We start from the raw sequence: 27,158 nt of genomic DNA on the forward strand, positions 1-27,158 counted from the left end.
TGGCTTGCCGGTTGGTACCAAGCTTAATACAATCAAGACAACGAGTTATCGTAACGTGATCCATGACTGTAAAGTATATATAGAAACAAAAGATTGATGAATATCACCCATTTAATGATACAGTAATAGAATCTCAGCCATGATGTACAACGCCCATTAAAGAAGATTTCAAGATTTCTTTATCCAAAACCATCTATGTAGAAGCATTTTGAAAGTTTTTTTTTTTAATTGAAACCTACACCCTCCAATGTATTGTATGAACGGATGCCAGATGTTTTTCTTGTAGCTTTAGATCTTCACAAGTCAGTGTGAGGACTCGAAACACCTGATACCTGCATCACCCTTAATACACAGGTGGTGAAGAAAGTGAGACACAAGGGTCACTTTCACTCATTCGTGATGTCTTTGACGAATACGTATTTTGTTTCCAATGGAGTACTTTCGCCTCTGCCAACAGCTCATATAGCGACAGGATGTAAACTCGTGACAACGACCACGCTAGACTAGTCACATATGATGATATGATAGCACAGGAAACTCTGCCATTATGCCGCTCCGTCTCATCAGCTTTTCACAATGAGCGGGATATGTGCGCGCTGACAATTTCTCTCCGCAGTGTAGCCTTTCGGTTTGACGTTCCTGTTTAATCTAATCACTCGTTTTAATGTTACGATGTACGCATCCTGTCTATCATGTATATCAGAGGTCAAGTTGTCCATATGCTGTATGAAAATAATGATCTTCTAAATGCTAATTGTCACTGTGAAAAGATGTATCTGTGCTGTCCTGTCTTGTTACCTTCGCGACACGGAGATTTTGCAGTCAGTTGGTGTTTGTGTGATTGTGACGGTGGGTTCTGGCGACACTTCTGCAATTGGCATTTGCATGCTAGTAATTATCAGTTTCCAATTCTCTTGGAAGAGATAATGTACTGCCTACCTGTACACTTTTTTATAATCATATAGTTGAGGAAAAATTGTTTCTTTTCAATATAACCCCCAAAGACATTTGGATGACATTTGGGTGACTCAAACATTTTGGTAATTCCTCAACTACCTAATAAGAGACTGAATTGACTGCACTACTCTTTGACGCATGGTGGCGCTTCAGCAAAGATACGGTCCCAAACATTACTCAGTCTATGCCCCCCCCCCCTCTTCTCGTCTCTGTCCATTCAGGTCTTTGGGAAGGTAGCTAAGAAATTGACGAAATGTTTTGGGACTGTGAGAAAAATAATCTTATTTTACTAGAAGATCTTATATTTCAGAGATAGCCCTCTTTGAAGATCAATCAAGTAGTCGCTTGCAATAACCAATGAATACGACAAAAAATAACAGATGAATGTATGACGTACAAAAAAAACTGATCGCACTAGATTGCTAAATATAGGACTGCAACTGCTTAAGTGTGCGATTCTGTGCGTCAGTCATCTCTCTTTCTCTTTGCTTTATTCGTGATGAGAAAGGATTATACAATCGATCTAGAATGGCTTAACCAATTAGAAGGGCTGAGAGAGAAAGGCTAGGTTTTCAAGAGTCCATCAGCTACCGATGAGCCGTTGATCTCTGTTGCCTTAAGAGCCCGTGTCTATTAATAGAATACAATCGGTGGGTTAATCAGTGGTTCTTCGATGTTCAACGGCCGTTGCCTCAGTGGAAAAGGGATTGTAACGTACTAACAACGTCGAGACTGCTGAAACGGAGCTGTCTGTTATTGCTATCCCTCTGCTTGATGTGTAAGGCAGATGAATGGTCCAATTTCCAAGGTGTACATTTTCCGATCTAGCGTAAAGACAAAGGAATCGTCCAATTTCCAAGATACACATCTGCAGATTTATTTTAGCCAATCATACAGCACTTAGTTGTTGTAAATTCATTCTGTTGCCAAATGCTAGCTCCCAAAGTAGAAAACAAAAGAATTGTTTTAAAGATTTGCAAAAGAATCCAAATGTTTTCGTATTGGATTTTGATACTTTTGTCCCTTTTTACCTATACTTCTTGGCTTTGTAGGATGACTTTTGTTTTGCAATATTGTTCATCAGATCACTTCACAACATCACATTTTTGGATTTTCATACATTTGTCTCTTTTTTACTTTGTAGGATTTTTGTTTTACAATGTTGTTCATTCGATCCCTTTAATACATTATATTGTGCAAAACTATGCCATTACTTGCTGACTTGGCTTCTTGTGGTTTAAACAGTCGCCTTCTTTTACATCATATTTCATCCCCCAAACTACAGGGTGCAGTTTTATCTATCATCATTATATCATGGTACTAGAACAGGGCTTTTAAAGTGGGTTTAAAGTGTGGGAGAGGAGTCACGACGAGGATCGCTAATGGGAGCGAAAAGCCCTCAGACGGGGCTATTTCTAACCACACTGAGCCCGTGTAATCCGCGTCTATTTCAGTTCGAGCCGCCGATATACGGCGCACGTGGTGCCAGCATTGTGTAAAGCTTTACTTTGGATCGTTCCAAGGTAACAGGCCATTTATATCAGGTGTATTCTGCTACTATATCATTATACAAACTGTACCATTGCTGAACGCTATATGTAGATACTATAGGTACATACTTTAGATTAATCACATCACTGCTACTCTCTACATGTACATGTAGATACTGTAGCTGCCTAGGCATATCACTACTTTACTCTATATCTTTCCAAGGTAACAGGCCATTTACATATGGTGTATTCTACCACTATACCATTATACAAACTGTACCATTGCTCAACTCTACCTGTAGATACTAAAGGTTTATCACTGCTACAGTCTACATGTACATGTAGATACTGTAGGTGGCTAGGTATATTAGTACTTTATTGTATATCTTTCCAAAGTAAAATGCCATTTATATCAGGTGTATTTCACTACTAGCAAAATGTACCAATGCTATATCATACATGTAGATGCGTAGGTGCATCAGTGCATACTCTACATTGACATGTACAGTACATGTAGATACTGTAGGCACCTAGGTATCATTGTTATACTACATGTACAAGCAGATACTGTAGGTGCCTAGGTGTATCCCTGCTATACTCTACTTGTACATGTAGATGCTGTAGGCGTCTAGGTGTATAAATGCTATGTATACTCTACATTTACATGTAGATAGTGTATGTGCCTAGGTGAACAGGAACAGAAAAAGGCGCACTCACTTACAGTCATAAAAAAATGCAAAACATAATGTCGTTTAGCAAAGGAATAACAAAGCAAAAGAAACAGAACAGTAGTACTAGTAGTACTAGTAGACTATGATATTACTGATACTGCACTGTTCAATAGAACATCGTCAACACAATACTCTTATGTTTACAATGTGCGCTGCAAGATTGCGAAAGCGGAATTTCGTATGATTCTAATGGGAACCAAAACTCTTGTTCGTAGGTAGAATATACGTGCACAACATACAAGGATGACATGGCATTGTACTCGTTGCTTTGTCCGGGCCGCAATAGGACACAGAGTATTATAAATTCAAAGGTGCTGAACGTGGGATTTTCACAAGAAAACTGAAAATATCTCGATAACAAAATCTTTTTAAGTTACTGACATCAAGTTAAAGGCACATTTAGTATACTAAGTGCTGTAGTATATTTGCCTCACTATTTCAAATTGCTACATTTACAACAGCACATAGATAACCCGCATCACGGTCCCCTTATTTTTGGTGGTACCAACAAAGACACTAAGCTGGGTGTTACAGAAACACGGCGGCTTTTTATACAATATTAAGATTCAACGATATCGCATTTCAACTCCCTGGATATCGTTATGCAATACCACAGGGTTGAGCTAACTCACTATGCAACGGGGTTACAGTAAGATTGACTTCAAGGACCGACCAAATCTTACATTGAGCACCTTTAAGGACAGGTTAAGTGTCTGCCAGCGAAGGGACAATCGGGCAGGATCCGTGGACAACATACGATATTACTGAATAAGCATTACCTTAATCCGTTGATGAAGGTTAGACATCCAGGTAATAAGATACGCCAAAAATAGTTACTCAAGCAACTGGATAAAATTTTGAAATAGTCAGACGTTTCAGACAGCATCCGCTATCTTTTGTCAAGAACTGACACTGACGAAAGATAGCGGATGCTGTCTGAAACGTCTGACTGTTTCAAAATTGTATCCAGTTGCTTGAGTAACTATTTTTGGCTTGCCCCATTACCTTAATCATACAATGATTTGACAAATATCGTAAGATTTCGAATGAAAAGTCTCTTTTTACACAACCAAGACATTTATTCATTGACAACCGACGTATCACCTTCTTCAAAGCAATTCTGACTGGTTCACATTGCATTGGTTGTGGAAAAAAGAGTATTTCTATTCAGTGACTTACCAACCTGATGAAACTAATCACGATCGTAAGATGCTATTCATACAAAAACGCTACACTACTGTATACTAACTCACATCACGCCGCCACCAGAACAAAGACAAAAAATAATCACAAAGCAAGCAAAGCCAATTACACAAATATAAAGTAAAAGAAATGAAATAAAGGTTTCCAAGTCCATTGAGACTTATAGGATGGTGCTAAGAAAATGTCTGTTGTGAAAGCGTTTGGAATCCGTCAGAAACGTTCGGACATCAACTGATATTTGACAATGCTTTGCCGAAGACAGAAAAGAAATAGCTGTTCCCATCTGTCATCTTACCTACCCCTTAGTCTGATTATTATGACTAACTGTTATCATTAGAAAAAGCCTACATCTCTTCTACAACGTACTTACCTGGTGTAAGAGGCGAAGCAGTCTTTGCCCCGGAGGTATGAGTGAAACGTGCCCCCGCCTGGTGTAGTGTGTGGCAGCGGTAGTGCTGCACCGGTACTAGTACTAGACCTGTGTGTCGTGAGGAGCAGTCTAATGGACTGATGATGGGGAGCAACCGTTATGTATGAGTGGGGATGGTGGGTTACAAGTCGTTTCGCTAACTTGTCAGTTCGCTACAGTTCGTTTTGCTACATTGTCAGTTCGCTACTGTTCGTTTTGCTACATGGTTGGTCGTTTCGCTGCATGGCAGAAGTCGTTTCGCTACATTTTGGATTCTATTTCTGTAAATAGACTAATAAATAGTATTAGAAATCGGTTTCCTATAATCACGTATATATTTACAAAAGTCAATGACATCTGTCTTATAATGTAGCTGACTGTCCCGCTATCCATATTTCACATGCAGATCAGAATTAGCCAAAGTGTCTCAGCTTCAACGAAAAGTCATAGATTTTGTAGTATGGTCCATACCTTCAACAAGAAGGTTTCGCACCTAAAAAGACTGAACTGTCAAAAATGACATTTAAGAACGATACATACTGATCTTTCCAATCAGCCCTCAGTACAAATGAGAGAGAGTGAATGGAACACAAACCACTACCAGCGGACTTGCCCATCGCCTGTAGTGCTTTCACAGCTGTGTGGCTCAAGGGCTATTGAAACAGTAACGGGCACCTCCCTATACACCATATGGTGTGAGAAGAATTTTACTTTACTTAGGTCAAAGCCAACAGCTCTGGAATGAATGTAGACTCTTACAGTAGATTTGACGTTTTTTTTTCCTATTTTCAGTGTTAACGCATGTTATTATATTGAAACAGCAAATCCTTGTGCTTTGAAGATCATGTCCACCAAAGATAACAAGTACCGCCCCGCCCAAGCGCTTTCTGCCTGTCATCTCTCATTAATGGATCGTCCCAACCGTTTTCAATCATCGTCTGCACTGCCTGTCGCCGAAAGATCTCTGTTTTATTGATGAAATATACAATTAATTAAGAGTAATGATGTATGGATGTGCCCGGGCACCATGCGAGACCTGGCTGCATATTTTACTGCTGTACATCGTTTCCACTATTCTATTAGGGAATAGAAAGACAGAAATAGAAAGACAGAAATAGAAACATAGGAATCAGCCTTCATAAGTGCCATAGGATATAGGTATACATGTACAACAACAACAAAATGATAAGATTAGATAACAAAGAGTACCTAGATGAAACAATATGTTGTGCTGTACATAGCTTTTTTTCATAGCAAAAAGTATTCATAAAATTAGATGAAAGTATAAAGAAATAGAAGTATTTCAATCAACTGGGCATCATGAAACTGAGTAATAGATATCAAATTAGTAAAGCGAAATAGAGCACAGTTTTACACTGTAGTATATTTGGTCACAACTAGCACTCAACATGATGCAACATATGTAGAGTCAACCTGTGGCGCCTAATTTCCCTTGTGCCTTGTTTACTTTATGTCCCTGACGAGCTTGGAATATAAAAGATATGGTAGGCCTAAAAATGAAAAACGCGCGTCAATTTACAAACGGCACTCTAATCCGCTCCGTTGTAAAGTATCTACCAGTAGATTTGATCATACTTTGATGACACAAATAATACGATGACTTATCACAAGTCAAAGATGTGGCGGAAATTTGTCAAGAATTTGAAAGGCAGCTGATTCTTAAATCCAATTATAGTTGACAAGCTGATGTATTGATATTGCCTTGATAAAAGTCCTGCTGATGATGGTAATTTGTGACATGCAATCAGTAAAAATAAGGACAAGGCATTTTTAGAGAGCATGATGCATACGGGACGGTCCTCCAACAAGAAAGGCCAGGAATCCTCACGTTTTATGGCTTAATGTTACATCCGTTTTCATTAGACAGTATTTTTGCCATTACAGTGTCTACCAGTAACGCTAGATACTTAACAATGGGGCACATTTGGTGGCTCGTTTATAAATGAATGCATGTTTTTCATTTTCAATCCTACCATATCTTCTGTATTCGGAATCATTTAGCAGAAGACACACTGTTCTGTGTGCGAGTGTGTCCCACAAAGCAGACGGCCGTTCGGTCGGTACTGTGATAGATGACTGTGATTATCACTCGTGTCGTTTTTCATTGTCAAGTTGTTTTGCGGTAAGCCAGCAATTCCCTCCCGAGATCACCAGTGTGATTTACTCCGACTCCCTAGTTATTGAGGTTATTTCCAGCCCCACGGATTATTGATATTGGAGCGGCCTAACGAGACTCATAATCCCGGCTTCGCCTCGCTAAGGTCAGCGGCTTTGCTTTCGAGTTTTCCCGGTGCACCTGATAAGGTCCTCCGCTGATGATTACCGCGGCAACGGCGCAAAGTCCCGGCCGTAGTTTGTGTTGTTAGCGCTTTCATCAGGTCACTCAGCAGCGCGAATCGATGATGTTGCATCCCATTGGTGTTTATCTTGGACATACTGCTGCCAGAGCTGGCAGTTCCTCTGTCTGTATTAGCCAATATGGTCGAAGAATCTGCTTAGAGCAGGCAATTGAATTTATCGCATTCTACGTAATTTCTCCCTTATACCGTACATCGTTTTAGTTGTGACTGCACCGGCAAAATCTATCGAGAACTAGAAATACTTTTTTAAAGGTCAGTGTACTACTATAGGATTTCCAAATGATAATATTTTGGGAATATCGCTCTAGATCTACTACCATTAGAGAAGTAGATCTAAGTGCCCAATCGCAATTGTAGTTCGGCAACAGTTGTAGATTCTTGCGAATATTGTTTTGCTTTAATTGCCGCTCTTTCTTCTGTGTTTTTGTGACATGGCAGGATCTAAGTGCAACAACAGGGCATCGACCCCAAAAGACAAATACAGCCCTTCCCTCACACACACGTGCAAAATAAGCCATCGGTACTACACCCCAGTCAACGACAAACAGCACGAAGCTTATCAGCTCCAGACGCATTGTTCTATTGGTCGTTGCCCTTACGGTAGTCTCTTTAGTAATTCTACTATAGTCTTTGGATCTAGAAGCTAGCTGTTAACACGAGTGATATGTATTCTTGGCTCCGTGTAACATCTGATGGTCACGACACGAAGAGATACGGCACAGTCGTGCGGATGATTGCTAACTATCTTCAGATCAACAAAGACTCATCGTGAGTCACGCGAACATCAAGTCGGAAATTCCCTGATAATATCGGGAAAGTTACAGCTCTTCAAACCAGGGCAGAAATAATTTCGCCTTTGTCTGTCCTTCCATCTCAAATGACCTTATCCTCGGGCTTAGTTTCTCATTACAAGAACACAATGAGAAGATTTACCTGCCGCAAAGCAATCATTATACGGTATGGAACCACTTTCTTTCACAACGTCTGCTCTCGAACAAACAGGAATCATTGACACCCATTTATAACGTCTTGTGATATGCTATACCAACCATGTGGAAATGCATCCGTGCCGGAGGTATTAACATTACTCGTGCCAACCTGTACAAAATGTATCATCTATCCTACGTACCTGACAAGTATACTTTGTCATGTAAGTGCTAAATCTAACCGAAAGGAAAGTGTTGGAAGAAAATAGATATCGGTGATTCATAGTAGTGAATGTGTCTTTGGACGTGCAGATCGTCACGCCTTCCCTCGTTGATGTTGGATGTTGGCAATTTCCTGAACTATATCGGTGGTGATACATAAATTGAATGCCGTTATGATATGTATACATAGAGCGCAAAAGTGTCTACAAGAAACGTTTACAGCTAGGGAAATCACCAGTACCCTCTAGACGGCGGTTTGGAAATTAATTAGAAATCCTAAAACTAATATACGATCAAAATACAGAGTTCAGCCACGAATCCTACTACGTATACTATGGAAGAACAATTTTGCACACGCTTTTTAAACGGTAATGTCTCTACTACAATGTGGTCTAATGAACACTACATTGTGAACATTAATCATGCGTATACATGTACTATATGTGTAAGGTGTGCGATACATTTATGTGGAAACTTAGGTTGTTAACTCTATGGCCTATGTCCTTGAATTGCCGCAGCCAAAAAAGTTCGCTTCCTGAGAATCTTTAGATTGCTACTGCTCTCTACTCTAGTCATGAATCGCGATGAGGGGGGTACAAACTTAGTCACGTTTGGGACCGCATTCATCTCACTGCAGCGCCACCTAGCGGCGGGAACTAGGTCCAGTCACTGTCGTATACGTATTGAGAAAAGTAGTGGAAGGTCTTAGCGGGTAAATAGTTTTACTTGTGCCGCGAGGAACTTTAAAATCCATATGTCTTATGCCGCTTGCTCGACCGTGAAGCAGCCCAGGGACCAAAATCCAACTTCAATCACTTCGATTATTCCAGGGAATTAGGAAATTTACGAGTCCTTCGTTTGCGGAAAGCCGGGCAATGAGTGGCGTAAAGCCGTCTGGCAATTTTGTCTATCTTTCTCTCATGTGATTTTATGACCTTAATCATACTTAAGCTTGCCAGGGCATGCAACATGGTAATCAGTGGCACAAACTATACAAGTGAGCGATTTCAGCATAAAAACAAAAGGTGCACATATATATAGATGTAGGCCTGCGTACTTAAGACATTTTCAGATACAGCAATAGCAATTTGTTTGTAACTGTCCATACAATATACGTTAACCTGATTATCTGTAAGTTTCCAATTGTCAACTTTATGTGTGAGGGTTTACCTATTTACAAGAAGTAAGCAGAGCAACAGTACTTCCTAATTTCAAATTGTTCGATAGTCAAAATTGTCATCTTCGAAATGGGAATATCCGCTATCTGGTCTAAAAATGGTATACACTGGTATTTGTTCAGGTACAGAGGCCATCTACATTAGCCCATCGACCATCCCTAAACAGAGACGGGGGCTGATACAGACTGCCGGACACCTTTGACCCGTTCCGAAGTCACCTTCCGTTCAGGTCACGTGGCATAGGCTTCGGGTCATTTCAACTTGAGAAGTGGCAGAGGACTGACCAAAAGCTTGTTGGTGAGTGCTCTATATTGTGTTCGGATTCTGAAATAACGTGTAGAAAGTTCTTATATATATATTACTACTACTAGGTATACTTGTCCGAAGTTGTACCTGAACAATTTTACAGGTACAATTACTTATTGGATTGTAAGAATCAATGTATTTACCTTGCACTGTAAAATTCGAACAAAGTCAAGGATTTAGCAGTGTAAAGTTTAAGCAATAAAGTTTCTGAGATATAAAATCGCAGACTTCCTCCAGACAGAAGGATTTCCCCAAGCATAGAACGTGATAAGGATAATCCCATACTGAGTCCGTGAAAGTCATCCTACCCATAAAATCAAAGAGACTTAACCCATAATGTCATCGATGTTCAAATGCCGCTTACAAGAATGGAATATACTGAATCAAACATAACTTCAGAGGCCATAGCTTAATTACACCTTACTACCCGTAATGACTTGAACTATTTTATTCCAAGGATATGCCTGCCAAACTAATGTAAGATATTACATATTCTTAGAAGACGATTGGAGCAGTTAGACTTGCATGTTCTTAACTTATAAAAGTGCTTCCTTTGCACAGTCGTCGGAAGCGTTCATAGGATGTCTCCCAACATGTAAACCTGGCTGTTTCGTTGGAAAAATTTAAGATACTAGAATCTAAACGTAAGACGAACGAAGAATGCAATCTACGCCTGGCGTCTTGTTGGCGCAACGGCTATGGTGGTTGGCCCAGAGGTCCTGAGTTCGAATCCCCTGACGTCCATTAGTCTAGACCATTGTTGTGCCTAGTGGCACATAGGTCAGCAAGTTTTCTTTCTGTTTCTGTAGAAGTCTAGTCCTTCCGTCTAGTGCTCGAGGCACCTCCTCAAACACGGGACCCTTATTTTAGCTTCGAGCAATCCTGCCCCCAGGACTCGAACTGTGGTCTCCAAGTTACCAACTAATTGGAACCAGGAGCTCAACTGTGAAGCTGCTACCAGTTGAGCCACAGGGACATCCCCGAAGGCTGCAGTAGGTTATATAATTCTAGCCGAGAATGCCGTCGGTGCTTCGATGTGTACGAACTGTCTACTCTGTTCAAACTGTTCGATCACGATGTCTGTTGACTTTTTCAAACGACCTCAAACAACCATGACACGACAGACGCAGCCTGTACGTGGTACTCATTACACAGGGCGCATGCGCGGTCTAGATGAGATCAAAGTAACGCCAAGACAGGAATATGTCCATGGCCTGACTTAACGTATTTATGTCAATTTACTTTCGAAAATTGGATTACTTATGGTTGGTTTGTGGGTTACAGTAGTATTATTTCATTTGTAAAGTGACGTCAGTTGCTTTGTAATCCTAGCACGACTTGGGACGTACAGCTGTGTGACAGTTAGGGAAGACGTGTTTCGGAAAGCGATGTTGAAAAGCACTGACAAAGCAAGACTGAAAATCTTTCCTTTTTAGTTTTTTTCCTGCTCCTACCGTTTGTTGTTGCGTGGATTTACTTTCTGCAGCAAGATGGGTGTGTTGGGTGCCATCATATTGTGTTCTACGATGACGTATTTATGTTTAGCCATACCTAGTATGGCTCAACATATTGTTTTTGTTCACGTTCTTCTTCTTCTTCTTCTCCTTCTTCTGCCAAATCTTCAAATTGATTCAACTCTGCCATTTTTTAATCAACCGACCTGAAATTTGGCATGGAGGTAAAGAAGGCAAATACCCTCATTCAGTTTTTTCATCTTTTTGAAACAGGCCTGAAAATCATTTTTATGGAGGTTTTTTGGGGCACTTTTAGGCAAAAATTACATTTTGGTCTCCTGTGGCCTGGTTTTACAAGCAAATGGCCTGACATTCGGTACAAGGGCGCCTTGAACATGTCCCTACAGGATTTCAATCACAATTCTGGTGTACATCACTTCAAAATGCTTCATTTTGGGGACTTTTGGACCCATTTCAGACCAAAAACAGGCCAAAAGTGGTATCCCCGTTCCATGTTCTATTTGCTGCTGGCCAAAGAATCCATGTTCTATCTAAGGATCCCCGCATTCCATTTGCTACTGGCCAAAGAACACGTGTTCTATTTAGGTTACCTGAGGTCATATTGCAGGAACACACGCAAGACTTTGCAGTAAGAAGCTCTTGGGGTCTTGCAGAACTTGTAGAGAGAATAGACCGATCCCAAAGCCACGCCCCCTGTTCGATTTCGAACGCCTCCGTCAAAAACGGGGTTTGACGGACCAAACATGGCCGTCGCGGCTAGATTGAAAATAATGCCACTGACTTCGGTTTAGCTTTTGTGGCACTGAAACCCTTTCAGAGCGGGCCAAATAAGAATACTATGTCTTCTTTGTTGAAGGCTGTATCCACCGGGTAGAGTTGTTTAAGGAGGGTGTAGGTGTAGTTGCGGTGAGAGCGTAATGTTTTCGGTCAATGTTAAAGCGGTATACGCGGCATAGCTTTCCCTTGTCGGTGGGCATCAGCGCCCAATTTCTGACAAGCAGGTGATGCACGTGTAAAACAGGGTTCATATATCTGTGATAGGGTTCCCACTGTATTGACTGCATGCATAACAGCTGCATGGTATTTAGTAACTAAAATTAAAATGCATTCTTTTACTTCCCTGTTCACTTTCAAGTTAACCAGTTTCACACACCAATAACTGAAGATACGAAACACTGCGCTAGCGCGGACTTTGTAGTAGTCAGCATGTGGTACAAGCTTCCTCTCCCAGAGTGCCCGATCTATTTTCAATTTAAATTCGTTTTTGTTCTGAACATGCATTCAACCAATACAGTGCAGTGTCCCAGATATACGTACCCTGCTTTACACGTGCCATTTCTGCCCCGCCAACGCTGTTTTTGACGGAGGTGCTCTGAATAGAACAGGGGGTTCTATGGGTCTTCTATTCGTTCGATATGGTGTTCGACAGGATCGGTCTATTGTTTTGCACGGGTGATTTTGGAACAGTCAATTTATGCATCGGGAGGGAGATTGGCGAAGTATGATGCTCTCGCAAATATTGACTTTCTACATGTAGTTAATATTTCGATTTGCCCAGGTGTTATTTTGGGACAGCACACTTCTTGCATGGGGAGGAGTATGGCTAAACATAAATATTTGCTAAGGGGCAAATGGCGGCCTTTCTAGTGTTCACGTTCTTCTTCTTCTCCTTCTTCTTCTGCCAAATCTTCAAATGGATTCAACTCTGCCATTTTTTAATCAACCAACCTGAAATTTGGCATGGAGGTAAAGAAGGCAAATACCCTTGTTATTTATTCATTTTTTTGGAACAGGCCTGAAAATCATTTTTATGGAGGTTTTTTGGGGCATTTTTAGACAAAATTTAAATTTTGGGCTCCTGTTGCCTGGTTTTACAAGCAAATGAGCTGACATTAGGTATAAGGGTGCCTTGAACATGTCCCTACAGGATTTCAATCACAATTCTGGTGTACATCACTTCAACATGCTTCATTTGGGGGACTTTTATACCCATTTTCAGACCAAAAACAGGCCAAAAGTGGTATCCCCGTTCCATGTTCTATTTGCTGCTGGCCAAGGAATCCATGTTCTATCTAAGGATCCCTGCATTCCATTTGCTACTGGCCAAAGAACGCGTGTTCTATTTAGGTCACCTGAGGTCATATTGCAGGAGCACACGAAAGCCTTTGCAGTAAGAAGCTCTTGGGGTCTCGCAGAACTTGAAGAGAGAATTTTTTTGCACGGGTGATTTTCGAACAGTCAATTTATGCATCGGGAGGGAGATTGGCGAAGTATGATGCTCTCGCAAATGTTGCCTTTCTACATGCAGTTAATATTTCGATTTGCCCAGGTATTATTTTGGGACAGCCCACTTCTTGCATGAGGAGGAGTATGGCTAAACATGCTGTATTTGCTCAGGGGCAAATGACGGCCTTTCTAGTTTCATGTTGTTTTGGTCCCCCACTTGACTTGCGGCCAGAGAATCTTGAACTGTATGCTCGAGGTACTGGTTAGTTTGCATTGGCATTCTAACGAGATGTGGAAACCCTCTGTCCCTTTTTTTGTTTAATTTGCGAAGCACATGTACAGTCCTCACTATGTCTGCAATGTTAAGGCTGACAACACAGTTTCAAAAACAGAATACAGCACTATGTTACTTCATTTTGTAAGAAGGGGAGTGGGCATTTACACTTACTATGTGCCCACAGGAAGTGAAACCCTGAAGAGAACATTGCGTCAAATGAAACATCTATTTATTGAAGGGAAAAACCATATAAGTCGCAGAGGTAGACATTTAACGTTAAGTCTAATGCGGGAAGACTTGCCGTGACTTCCGTTGCTTTAAAGCCTTGCAATGTCAAGAAGGCTATAGACCTGTAACCTCCTTGGTATCCCATGTGACAATCAACCAGCGTTGCGTGTTTGCTGCGTGCTTTTTGGCAGATATATTCGTTAGTTTCGATTCACCAGTACGTTCATAGACAAAATAAACAACGGACGCACGCGTTACATTAAGGAGTCAGAAATGATAAGAAAATCTACAACGGCAATGAACCGTGATGAGGGGGGATACAGGCTTAGTCACGTTTGGGACCACATTATATTCACTGCAGCGCCATCTAGCGGTGGGGAGTAGAACCAGCCATGATTGCCCTGAGGAAGGTGGAAGAGGGAATAGCTTAACATTAGATAAAACCTGCAACAAAGAACTCTATCATTCATTGAGTTACCACACTGGTGAAACTATTCACAGAGTTTTTGAAACAGCAGTTTTTTACTTGCACTTCTAACTTGAACTCAATTGACCTAACGAAAATCGGCGATTATTTCGCAAGGGTTCGCGCATACCCGTCTTTATTAATGAGCCCCAACCTTCTGCCCCTCCAACAATCAACCTTCCATTGAGTACGACCCTGAATTTATCACTTCAATTACATCATGAAGTGCAGAATTCCATTATGTAGAGTCCATGTATGTAGAAGCCGACAGAGGGCCAAATTAGCTGCGGTAACAAGCCCGGGAGACTGGCTTGATTGAAGGAGCGGAATCGATAAGGCGTAATGACCAATTTGTGGCCTGACTAAGCTTCTGAAACTTGTCAGAGGGTAACCTCATTATGTGAGAAACGCTGTGATAACGATCCATTTTTTTTCAAACCGTCCTAAAAATAGGAAAGTGTCTCACAAAAGGTCTTGGATTGCATAAGTCTTCTTTTCAGATCACCTTTAGTCTTATTTTTCTCAATCACACAACGCAATTTACAATTGTTTTGTCTAACAACATGGCTTTTATTTCGTTTTCTTGAATTCAACCTTTTCGCTATGATGTATTCAATTTTAAGAAAGTATAATACATACAGAAACATATAATCATAGTCCATTCAGAGGTTCTTAAGTGATATTGGGAAACACAAACACACACAGAAACATACCAAAACCAATAACCATGGACGGATTTTGAAGATTACGATTTTTCGCTGACATGCCATAAGTATATGTGGTGCCCCTCCCTCTTTCTCGGTGTTAGATCTAACTACAAAAAGCTTTGAGTCATTCAATCTTTCTTTGACGGCGCTCTTTGGCTGGAATACCTTACGAAAGCAGTCACTGTAACTTGATTTAGTTTGGAACGAAATAGACTTTGTCTGACGGGTAACACAAGACTACAAAGCTTCAATAAAGATGCGGACTTGCGCTTGACTCTATTTTTGGGGACTTTATTTTGTCGTTTTGATTGATTTTCTCCGCAGTAATGCATCATAAAATCAATGCTACATAATTGTAGAAGTAATTACGAGTTGGTAAGAAATATCTAGGGTGGTCATAAATATATCTTTAGGGTTTATCGATTGATGGATTTTAAACTAAGATGAATGTGAAACCAGAACACTCCCCGCGCACGCACCATCGGTGTTAAATATTGGACGCATCTTGATCAATAGGATCTTCGTTTCTATGGTGTCAAACACGAAACATTTTCAGGTTCATTCTATTGATTACTTAGTAGACAACAAAGGCAATGCTTGTTATTCAATACACACAGACTTCTCAATACGCACAATACATTATATATATATTACATCCAATCGCATATCAGATATCCAGGCATATTCTAAACGATGATAAAAGTATTCATATGATTTTAGTGAAAAATCCATGCTGGCGCCATCTGGAGTCTCCAAAGAACCCTAAAGAGCAATTATTGCATATTCTTGTCATTTTGCATATAGCTATCATCCAGTAGACATGCAAGTGTAAAATACAATAACATTATACATTATTTTAACATTGTTGTTCTTTTATTTCGCCCGTTAGGCTAGTTTAGATACAAACAATTGTAACCTTTTCTTAATGGTAATTATACCGCCACAGTTTAAAGTTCGGAACGGTTGCATCAAATATTCAATATCCAATCATAATAAGATATCGACTATCATAAAAATTAACTTAGAGCTAAGTCATTTGATACCTGAGCAAACCAGAAAACCCAATAAAAACTTTACTGGCAACTCGGTTGAAAACTCAATACAAGGAATATCTGGCTGATATCTTATACTACTATTATGATTCGGTTTATATATTCTTAAAGTTTTAATAAGAATATTAATAATAATAGAATTGGGTTTATGACCTACAGTAAAACCGGTTTTGATTTTTTATTAAGCCCAATTTATTTCCAGAATTGCTTGAAATTTGAGGTTAGGGAAATAATCTATATATACAATAGCCAATATTGGAAATACTTTACTGCTTTTGTGATTGTTTGAAAGTGGTACATGTAGAAGTATATTTATTTCCTTGTTATCTGTCCTCAATAGACTAGAGTTTCATGATGTAGCATTGTGTGTGTTTCATAGCTACGATTGTTGTATATTTGTAAGAAGACCCTTTGTTGAAAAGCTATTGATAATTTGGGGCTTTTTGTAGGGCTCCTTTCACCCACTCACTCACTCACACACGCGCGCGCACGCACACACACACACACAAACACACACAGACACACATACACAGACATACACACTCAAACACACACACACACATATATATGTACATACAGTATCATACACACACACACACACACATGATGTGCATACAGAACCATGCACACACACACACATATGCACATACAGTACCACACACAAGCACACACAAGCTAAAATCAAGACTATACTCCCTATTCTATAGATATCTACTCGTACAACACTCATAACAGATTTTACGACACAGCCATCCACTTTACATCTGACTGTATTCTAATATCGTGTGGTTTTCCAATGATGTATATCTGACATCTAACATGCGCCTGGCCTTCGACCAATAAAGCCACCCTGAGGGACGAGTGCTGTTAGGTCAGAGGGGGGGAGGCGATCGAACAAACCCGTCCGTTTGGTAGTCCATCCGTGCGACGTCAAATTGAAACAAAGCAGAATCCGTGGTTTAAGTCATTTGCTCGGGACAAAATTCGATAATTTGCTTCCAGGTCTCGATATCGTGTATTGTGCTTGGCGATTGACCCATGACCCCGATATGTCAATCAAACTAGACTTTTTTTCTTGGTTTGGTTGAAACACACTTACATGAACAACCAAGGTTGCCCAACTAGTCTGTTGCTATTTTCAAAGTCTAACCTTGGGATAATACAATGATTACAAAGCTAGGAAAACGTTACGATTTAGCCTCTCAACATCTGCTTGAGGATTAGGAAAATCCACCGCTGCCACCAGTGTAAGAAAATAGAATACGTGCAGTCATTGGTATCCTGCTCGGACACTTAAATTTCAATCTTTATTTAACGTATGTTGCCTGGTAATCATTCGATACTCATCGATTCCACCCATGCTTGTGTATAGCTGATGCTTTTTCGTGTAAGGACCCGGACAAATTTGCCGTACGATTGTCGTACGATCGCAAACTTGGGTCATTCTTGGGATAGTCGTGCAAGATCCATCTGCCTTCGTAAAATACTGTTGTATTTAGATCACTGTCGGCGCTTGTTTCTGTCACAGCTTGCTTGAAAATTTTACGACGCACGACGGCCAACGAGGGATGTGACCGCACCGAGCATTCCTGAGATAGTTGTGCATGTATTTTTTTTTTAAATTTATTTGTCTTATGAAAAGAAAATGTCAGATCCGTGGCGATGATTGCTTCTGTCACAGCCTCCTTAGACATTTTACAACGTGCAATCGTACGATGGGCTCCGACGAATGTGGCCGCGCCGTAAGTGATAGAGTGGACGATTCCCGCGAATATCTGAACTGGACACTCGCCAAACGCATCTCCAGCCAAGACGTTGTAAATGAAGCGATATGAAGTTGAAGAAGTGGGTCAGCACACCAAGTCGATACCGCTCAAAGACAATCGATAAACAAAGCCTTGTTCCCGTCTTATTAATCATCACTGTCGCAGCAGTGACGTCAAACCACGGCGTTTCTTTAATGATTTTCAGGTTATAATCATTTAGAGGGAGAGTTATGAGACGCGGTGCACTGACAAACGCGTAGTTTTATTGACAATTCGACAGTGTGAGGTGCAGGTTTTGAATAGATAGAGTGGAAATATTGCGTTTGGCTTTGACGTGGTATTGTCTGGTCTTATGTCTTATAATCTACTACATTTAGTATCGTGTAAAGGCGTTAAATCAATATCCAATAATGGTGGTTAGGGTTGTTGACTCAGAACTTGGAAGTACTGAGTTCTAATGCCTAACAGGTTCGTATGTTTTACTATTGGGAAAGGCACTTTACACTTCTTTCCTCAATCGACTCGGATAAGAATGAGTACCTTCGGCTAAGGAAGACCCTTGGATAGGACGGTCCCATGTTTGAGGAGAACCCATCATGCTTATCGAAAGAGTAGGGGTCTATCTCCTCTCGGTGTGAATCTATCAAATAAATCTGTCCATATATTCAACTTGCACTGTTCAGTACAGACCTGGTGTGTTACGCCATGAGGCGGTTTGCTGGGTATCCAATACAAACAAACAAACAAACAAACAAGCAATGTATGTCCGACTTTCACTCAAAGTGCAGCTTGTGTGATGAGGTTATGTGGTACCCTGTTGTAGTGGCACAGGCAAATCCACCCCCCCCCCCCTTTACCACGCTAAATACAACACATTGCCGTCAGGTCGATGTCTAGACATTGACAGGACATTATCTGAATAGACTTGAATGACCCACGTTGCTTACGTTCAATCGGTTCACCATTCATATCTACTGGTGTCAATTCGTCAAATTTGCGGTCTGTTCGTACTGGCAGAACACAACTCTCCGTCGACAAACGACACGACAAACTTCTAGGGCTGTAGGTGCACAAAATAAGCCACATTCAGATGTTACAAGTACTTCAGATTTTAAGACGCCAAATGCTACAGATAGATTTGACCATATCTTTAGATGCAACAGCTCATACAGTGTTAAAATAGGCAAATATATAAAAGATTGTTTTGTTATTAGAAAACATAATGACACTCATAATTAGCCCAACTTGAATCATGTAAAACCTAAGATAGTCATTTTGCTGTAGCGAATAGTTTTATTCCATCCTTATGTCTTGTTCTGTGTTAACTGTTGTTGCCATACTTTGTACCTGCTACAATAGTCGTGCAATAAAATTCTTCATATAAAATCTATTAGTTTTGATAGCAGTCACATTCAAAACCTTAAAACCCTGGTTATGGCGAGGAGGGTCTTAACCGGGGATCTCTGTAGCTCCGAATATACTCTAGTGGCCAACCTCCCTGTCCTCTTACCAACCTCGTATACAGAGCTTTTCATACAGAGGCATGAAAATATATATGGTAACTTTATATGTACGTATATATCAGAACTGACTCGGGTTTGTTTGTTTTTCGGCAGTGGTATGACCATCCTGTCGTAGTGTCACAGTGTAGTTTCCAATTCTTGCCCCCCTTTGGTTCTGTCAATTTATGTATGATTTGGGCCTTCTCCATAAAACTTATAGATGTTTCGGAAATGTGTTGCGAATACACCCCCCTCCCACATCATCATAAATATAGAAATAGAGAGTACCCGTGTCCTCAACGTAAAAAATAGCTTTTATCGGCTGTCATCCTGTGAGTTCATTCTCTCGGCTATCTTTTACGTATGAAAAATGGTTTTAACTGTGGAATAGTTTCCCCTCTCATTGTTTACATTGATTTTAATATCTAAAATGCATGGAGTCTGGCCCCGCGGTCGTCTGTCATAATCCGTCAAGTTGTGCCATGTGAGAAAGAGGCCACTGTAAGGGGGGGGGGGGGGGATTCGCTAGAGAAAAGGTAGCGCGCTATTCAACTTTTATGGCTTATGGTTTTAGCACTAGCGGTTGTAGATCTTATGGTGTTACAATTAAATGTTAACGTTGTTGTATTGTCTTAGGTTCACTACTCGTATATACATACATCTAACAATAAAGGGAGGTCGCCAGAGGAAAGGTAGTGCATTCTTCAACATTTGAGAACTTGTGCTTTTGGGACTGGTGGTTGTAGATATTACGGTGTTACAATAAAGCGTTCTGTGTTTTTAGCCTTCACTGCTCGTAAATATGTGTATATAACAATGACAGAGGGTCGCTAGAGGAAAGTTAGCGCATTATTCAACATTTAGGGCTTGGGGTTTTGAAATGGCGGTTGTAGATCTTACAGTGTTACAATAAAGGTTTGCTTTTTGCCTTAGTTTCACTAGTCGTATATATATATATAATGTGCATGTAACAATGAAGGAGGGTCGCTAGAGGAGAGGCAATGCGTTATTCCACTTTTAGGGCGTGTAGTTTGGGGACTGACGATTGTAGATTTTACGGTATTACAATAAAGCGTTGCTATTTTGCCTTGCCTTCACTAATCGTATCTATCTGTATCTGTATCTATATAGCCGGTATAACCGCCATTCGGCGTAACACACCAGCTCTATGTGTACATGTATATGACAATGAAGGTCCATTTTTCCTAAGTCTAATCTACATCAATACCATAGAACGTGTCCTACAATTTGACATCTGTTTACTTGAGGAGAGCCACACCCCGTTCGAGCACATTAAAGATCCCACCACGCTAATCAGGTCCTTCCCGGGTAAGTGATTCAAACCTATGCTTACTCTGCTTGGACTTACTGTAAAAATCTGGCGTGTTATGTCTTTAAGCGGTGTGCCTCTTATGCAATACATACAAACAAACAAAGTTACATGGATGTTCATGCCCATTGGCCGCAACTAGGCAGTTATATAGTACTGAGGTCACGGCAACGGACATGGGACAAAAACACCACATTCACTTAACTGTAGTCTAACATTCGGTACCGAAAATCCTTCAGTGTAAATATTGTGATAGATTACTTTTAACGAACGAAAGTCAACCCTGGTAATCTCTATTTAAACTCTTTTGTAAGATGAAAGCTGACATGGCGAAAATTGGGTTTCGTCATTTATTTCTGCTGACGACAAAATTATTCGGTGTGCGGCATTATTAGACGCATCATTAAGAAACCCGGTCAAACTAATTAGTGCATAATTATCGCAAATCTCCACTAATACATTGAGGATTACCCTGTGTGGGATCGAACACCTGGGTATCGGCGAAAATAGGTCACAGGCGCAATCCAAGCTTTCGCATAGCCCTGTGATCAGCGCCACTAAGCGATTTTACTCATAACTGCAGCTTGCCTAGTTTGCAAATTGTTCGAGTGCAATGACCTCTCCCAAATAAGCGAAGCAATAGATGCACGCGTAACGAATCGATTTATCTCTCGAATGCCACCACTCCTAAGAGAGATGCTAAGAAGGAACCTGTTGGCTTCATCAGTGGTTCAACAAATATTCTGCAGCGTTTGCATACCAGAATACCTAAAAACAATAACGATAACCCGCACAGCGAATATTAAAACCATTACTATCAAAACAATAGCATGTGCATCTGTATTTTCGTAAGATTGAAAACGTAACATAATATTTACATCTAAATTGAATATCTGATCCCTTTTTGGTTTCAACCGTCGCTTGAAACATACTAGTATATAATTACAGACAGTATATAGGTTTAGAAGAGATACATCAAGTTTCTTGGCTTCCTGGTCCTCAATCAAAATTTGACGATATCTAGCGGTCCTTCCTCCCTATCTGGACGTGTTGTCGCAAGAAGTGAACTAAATCATCGATCTGTGCATCACCATACATTGTAACACAGGGATTAGTTGACAAAATAAAGCTGACCGGGTAAAATCTAATAAGGTGGAGGGTGACCCCAAATGGGAATACGACTATGTTAAAGGAGCGGTAGAGATATCAAAATACATCATTATAAGAGGGTGGGGTCGGATAGACCATATTTCATCCTCTCTTTAGTTGTATGAACCAAGGTCCCCTCAACAGAATAATTCCAAAATCTTAGAAACGAGTCTTATACCTGTCGCGAATAATTATTGTCTTCTGAAATCCCTATATTAACCAAAGCAAGCAACATGAAGAATTCAGCTTTCCTTACATCACTGTTTTTCCATTTCAATTGTCCACCGAACAGTCGGCGTTAAACATCGAATCCTTAGCCTGTGTTAGGCATTTTTTCACAATAAGCAGTTTCGGTTAAAAAATAAGGCTGCACTCTATAATCTGACCCCTTAGTATTTATATGTACCAAACCAAAAACGCACAAACGCAAGGTCGCTGGGGCGTTATAATTAGTTGCGTTATTTCCTTGGCGTATAACACATCGTACCATCAACCGCTCTACAACTTATACTAAATGCTGACACGCTTATTTTTTACATAGAAGCTGAGGTTTAAGGCACACTAGAACGGCAATAGAATACTAGTCGAACACTAGCAGCGCTACTAGATCATAGTACATGAAGAAATATGAGCACTACGTTACCTCATCCCATTGCAACGTGAGTCGTGGAAGGGCCATGATGGCATGTATGACGTCACCGGTCACCCCGTCCGAAAACCACCGCCCCAAGTTTGGCACACTTCAGGTCAATCTGTTAGGGTGGTCTCTTTTTTATTCTCTTAAGGGGGTAGTCCTTGGCTTTACGAGTACTAGTAGTAAGTATCTACCATACAGTAGATCATTTTGCGTAATAAGTGGGTTTATGATTTTAGCAGAAATATTATATCAATAGCAATTCAATAATCCATTCCGAAATAAAACACAAAAGGGATTTTGCCTTTACAAATTTAACATTTATTGAATACCATTTCCATTACAATAGGGTCTTTGGCAAATCTAGGGTTTTGATCGAGAAATTTGGAATTATCTTTGCTTAGTGAAGTATTAAATCCAAATCCGGACTAATCCAAATCCGGATTAGAGCTCTTACTCCTTAAGTACGTAACAAGTCGCAATGATTTATTAGACCACATTAACAAAACCCCGTTGTCATTTTCTGCATGTCTTGAGTTTCCTTTTCAAGCCGTTTCGATTTTATTGGTGACGTTCGGTAATTCGGTATACAGTGTCAGCAATTCTGATATACAGGGGACAGGAAAACAACACTTCCCTCCGATAGTATGTGTGTGTATTAACATATTCAAATGGTTAAGTTGCACGATTTCTGTCCGAAGCACAATATCAATACATGTATATCTGTATAGCCAGTATAACCACCGTTCGGCGTAACAGGCCACATTGAAACTACGGAAACCATTTAGCTGGGTGTCCTTGGTACATACAAGTGTCCCTTTAGTCGTGTACATGTATGCGGAGCCATATTCGGATATTAACATCACGGTATGAGAATACACCATAGGAATGGCATCCGATATGGTGACAGACAGTGTGCGATATGGATCGGCCTGACGTCACAGAAAGCAACAGGTGCACGCTCACTTACGCCTCCTAGCGAACATTTACAAAACGTCACCTACTTTTGGATGCTTGTAAAAGTTTTCCAAACATTTGATTGGTACATGACTACGGTCTAAGTGTACAAGATTAGAACGTCATTCGTGGTATCAAATCTACGTATAGACTCATTAATGTTTTAAAACAAAATGACAATGTCTTGAAAACTGCAAACAAAGAAAATGGCCGCAGCATCAAAGACGGCAGTCATCTATATGGTTACGTAGTCGTGTAATTTCCTGGCTTCTGTAAGTAAGAAGAAGATATTAGTTATACTTCTGAATACTCTTTCATACATAATATAAAGGGACATGGGCAAGAAACAATGATATCGATTTTTTAAGCAAACTCATAAACCCCCCACCCAAAAATACAGAGGGAATATGCTAGAAATGTCGCAAAACTGCATATGATAATTTCTGTTCCGTCTAGTATACGTAAACGATGTAGACCGTATATCCGTCTTTTTCCGTGAACAGTTTAGTACGACTGTCTACAAAGTCTCGTACCCAGTTCTTCCATTCAGTAATGAGCTTGTAAAACTCGTTCCCAGGACACGTTCTGAGGAGAACTTGGCGATGGCCGTACAGGGTGTAGTTAGCCATCAACTTGTTCCTACGAAAAAAAAACACTCAACAATATGTAGTCAAATAATAACTAGGTACAGTACCTAATGAATGACAAGATTACAAAAGCAGACATTTTAGGAATTTGTAGCAAACATTTGAAAAGTCTGTCATTCATTTTCCCTATATGTAAATTTCGTCACTTACCTCTCTATGGAAAGTTGAATCAGCATTTTCCCTGCCGTTATGGCCTCCTCTGGAGGCAGTTTGTCGGTGAAATTTCCAATGAAACAAATTCCTGGTCAGAAAAAAGAAGTCGTCCGTTATTTCAAGGAGGTTCAAATATTTTAACCTCCTTGGTTATTTGAAGGAAATTGAAGCACCTCGAATTTGTGTTTGATAACCACAATAAATTGTTGAAATAACTGTGTATATTTACTAGTATATCTTATCAGAGGTAGTATCATCTCGACATTTTGTGCAAGTATTCACGCTATGATATATAAACGTTGGGCATCATTGTATCGTAACATATGACGTTTATCATCTTGAATTTTGATGGTAGATAGCTTTGGGCACGGAAAGCAGTGATACGGGTTTGGGTCCCCTGTCAATGTTCGCTGGAACTGCATGTGTGTTTTTGTTAGTGAGTTTGAAACCAGGATAAATCGCCATCAATGAGGAAACGCTACAATACCCTTATTTGCTAAGATGAGACTTTCATACTTTTGCAAATGTTGTGTTATCACCGTGTTTGAGGAGAGAAGATGATCGACTGATATAATCTATGCAAATAAAGACACTATTTGTATAGTCAATGAGAAACATTTATAATACGTCACTCGACAAGATTAACTTGGCGAAGGTATGAGGCCGTGAAACTCTAGTTTTAGATGTTGAACCTCGCCGTTAACGTTACCGATTGATCTGCCGTTCCAGTCAGCCCCGGCGTGAGCCCCCTTCACGTCCCATCCCCGCCCTTCAAACACGTCACCGTTCCCGCCAACCAAGAAGTTGTAGCCGATGTCGTCCCAACCACGGGTGTCCATGTGGAAGTTCTGCGTGTATGTACCATCAAAGAGATTCATTCCATACAAGCCGTTTTATATGGAATAGGTAGGTATTGAACAGAACAAGAACGACAACTATCGCTATTCACACTGCGCTATAATTGGATTAATCCGCCATGACGTAACCCTATTACTATATAAGGAATGGCGCGGCAGATAACCATACTGTGAAGTTTTTTTTTTAAACCTCCGCACCGTTTCACCTCAGTAATATGAATGCAGTACTCCAGTCTGTGTAAGGAGGTGCTGCAGGTAGATGCAGTCGCCAAGTGACAGCACGTTTTCAACAGGAGAGTATTTTGCATTTGCTAGCAGATATATAAGGTGAGTTGTAAGCTTTATGTCCTGCTATTGTAGATCGGTGGTTGCATCGGTCAGGTTCTTACCTGAAAACCTCGTACATACTCTTCACATTGGGACCTGTTATAACACATATCCGGTTCATAGCTGTGGTGGATGATGACGTAGGGTACAGGTGACGTCATATTGGCACGTGACTTGGGGGGTCTCGCTCCCCATTCAGCTCGGCTGATAATGGCGATCTGAGATTCACCTGAAATATACTTTCATTGGGTATCTTTGCATATAACCAGTAACAATTACATGCCAAAATTTTGGTAGTTCTTCTAGCTGCTACTTTCTTCTGGACAGTACTGACTGGTTCTACTTGCCGCTGCTACATGATGAGGGGGTATACAGGTTTAGTCACGTTTGGGACCGCATTTTCCACACTGCAGCGCCACCTAGCGATGGGAAGTACAGCCAGTCTGTATTGCGATGAGGAATGTAGCAGAAAAAGTACCGTAACGTTTGCAGGTAGTGATTATTGGTTGTGTGCAAAGAACCTTCAATATCCAGTGATTTACCAACTTCTTTGAGGCATTGCCAGTGGAAATGAAATAGCCCCTTTTGTATCAATGGATTCGCTTAAGTAATTATTGACCCCTACTTAAAAAAAGCCTGGACTTTACCTGGTCAGCAATAAACTATTTGTTTCGTTGTCGCCCGCGGTGGTAGACCCCGCCCTAACATGTGTCACTCTATACAAAGTGACCCCAGAACAGACTCTTGGATCACACAAAATTCGTCCAATATCAGAAGAAAAGACCGGCTTTAGGTTAAATATTCGTTGTTATGACAACTAAAAAATGGAGTCTTCTACACTTAACAATTCTCCTGCCAGCAATCGACTCAAAACAAGTGAAATACCCCTGTCGTTTTAGAACCATTCCATACGTATATTGGTAATTTTCCTCATCTTCAATAGCTTGATACGCCATAGTATCGTTCCTGAAGTATAACGTTGTTAACATGTTGCTTTGTCGACATTTTTGGGGGATAAGAGTCTCACCATTTGCAGTCGTGGTCACAAAGTACACAATCAGAACAGCACTCATCACCAGAAACACCGACACAACCGCTACAACCAGCACGTATCTCGTCACCTGTCTCTTGTGTCTTTCCGCTGTTTCACGCTTTTCGTTCTCCACATCCATGGTGTATGTGTTGAAGTGCTATAGAATCCTTTAGCTATTCATAGCAAGATTGAACCTTGAACTTAATTCACCTTAAAATCGGTGACACAGATCAACAAAGCCGCGTGCAGAATGTACAAGTAAATAATAAAACGCAAGATTGCTGTTGACTTAGCACAGACCACAGCATTTCTGTGTGTCTTTATGATAAATATTAACCCAAGACGTGTTTGAATAACCCAGTGTGCCCTGGAAAGCGCTGTATGTGTAGTTCTTGGGTTCATTAGGAGCCCTAGGCCTGTACAAATAACCTGTCGAAAGTAAAGCCGCTTGAGGTCAAGATTAAGGCTGAGGACATTGACAGGATGTTCTTGTCATTAAGAATTTTGTGTGTACTACTGACAAGATGGCCCTGTCAATGATCCTTTTTGTACTATCGCCAGGATTTTCT

At 40.5% G+C, this 27,158-nt stretch overlaps 1 protein-coding gene and 1 long non-coding RNA gene across 4 annotated transcripts in view; one reads left to right on the top strand and one right to left on the bottom strand.

Moving 5' to 3' along the window:
- Positions 1-27,158, top strand: part of LOC136420653 (uncharacterized) — a 541,092-nt gene that overhangs the window by 472,552 nt on the left and 41,382 nt on the right. The gene's annotated exons all lie outside the window — the stretch shown is intronic.
- Positions 23,148-27,072, bottom strand: LOC136420644 (peptidoglycan-recognition protein SC2-like). Its single transcript, XM_066407699.1, has 6 exons — positions 26,584-27,072; positions 25,619-25,785; positions 25,082-25,220; positions 24,370-24,460; positions 24,106-24,211; positions 23,148-23,842 (listed from the first exon to the last, which is right to left on the bottom strand). The coding sequence occupies exons 1-6, from the start codon at positions 26,726-26,728 to the stop codon at positions 23,816-23,818; spliced, it is 675 nt and encodes a 224-aa protein (XP_066263796.1). The 5' UTR covers positions 26,729-27,072; the 3' UTR covers positions 23,148-23,815.

This window comes from Branchiostoma lanceolatum, chromosome 15, assembly GCF_035083965.1.
Source record: "Branchiostoma lanceolatum isolate klBraLanc5 chromosome 15, klBraLanc5.hap2, whole genome shotgun sequence".
NCBI classification, from domain to species: Eukaryota; Metazoa; Chordata; class Leptocardii; order Amphioxiformes; family Branchiostomatidae; genus Branchiostoma; species Branchiostoma lanceolatum.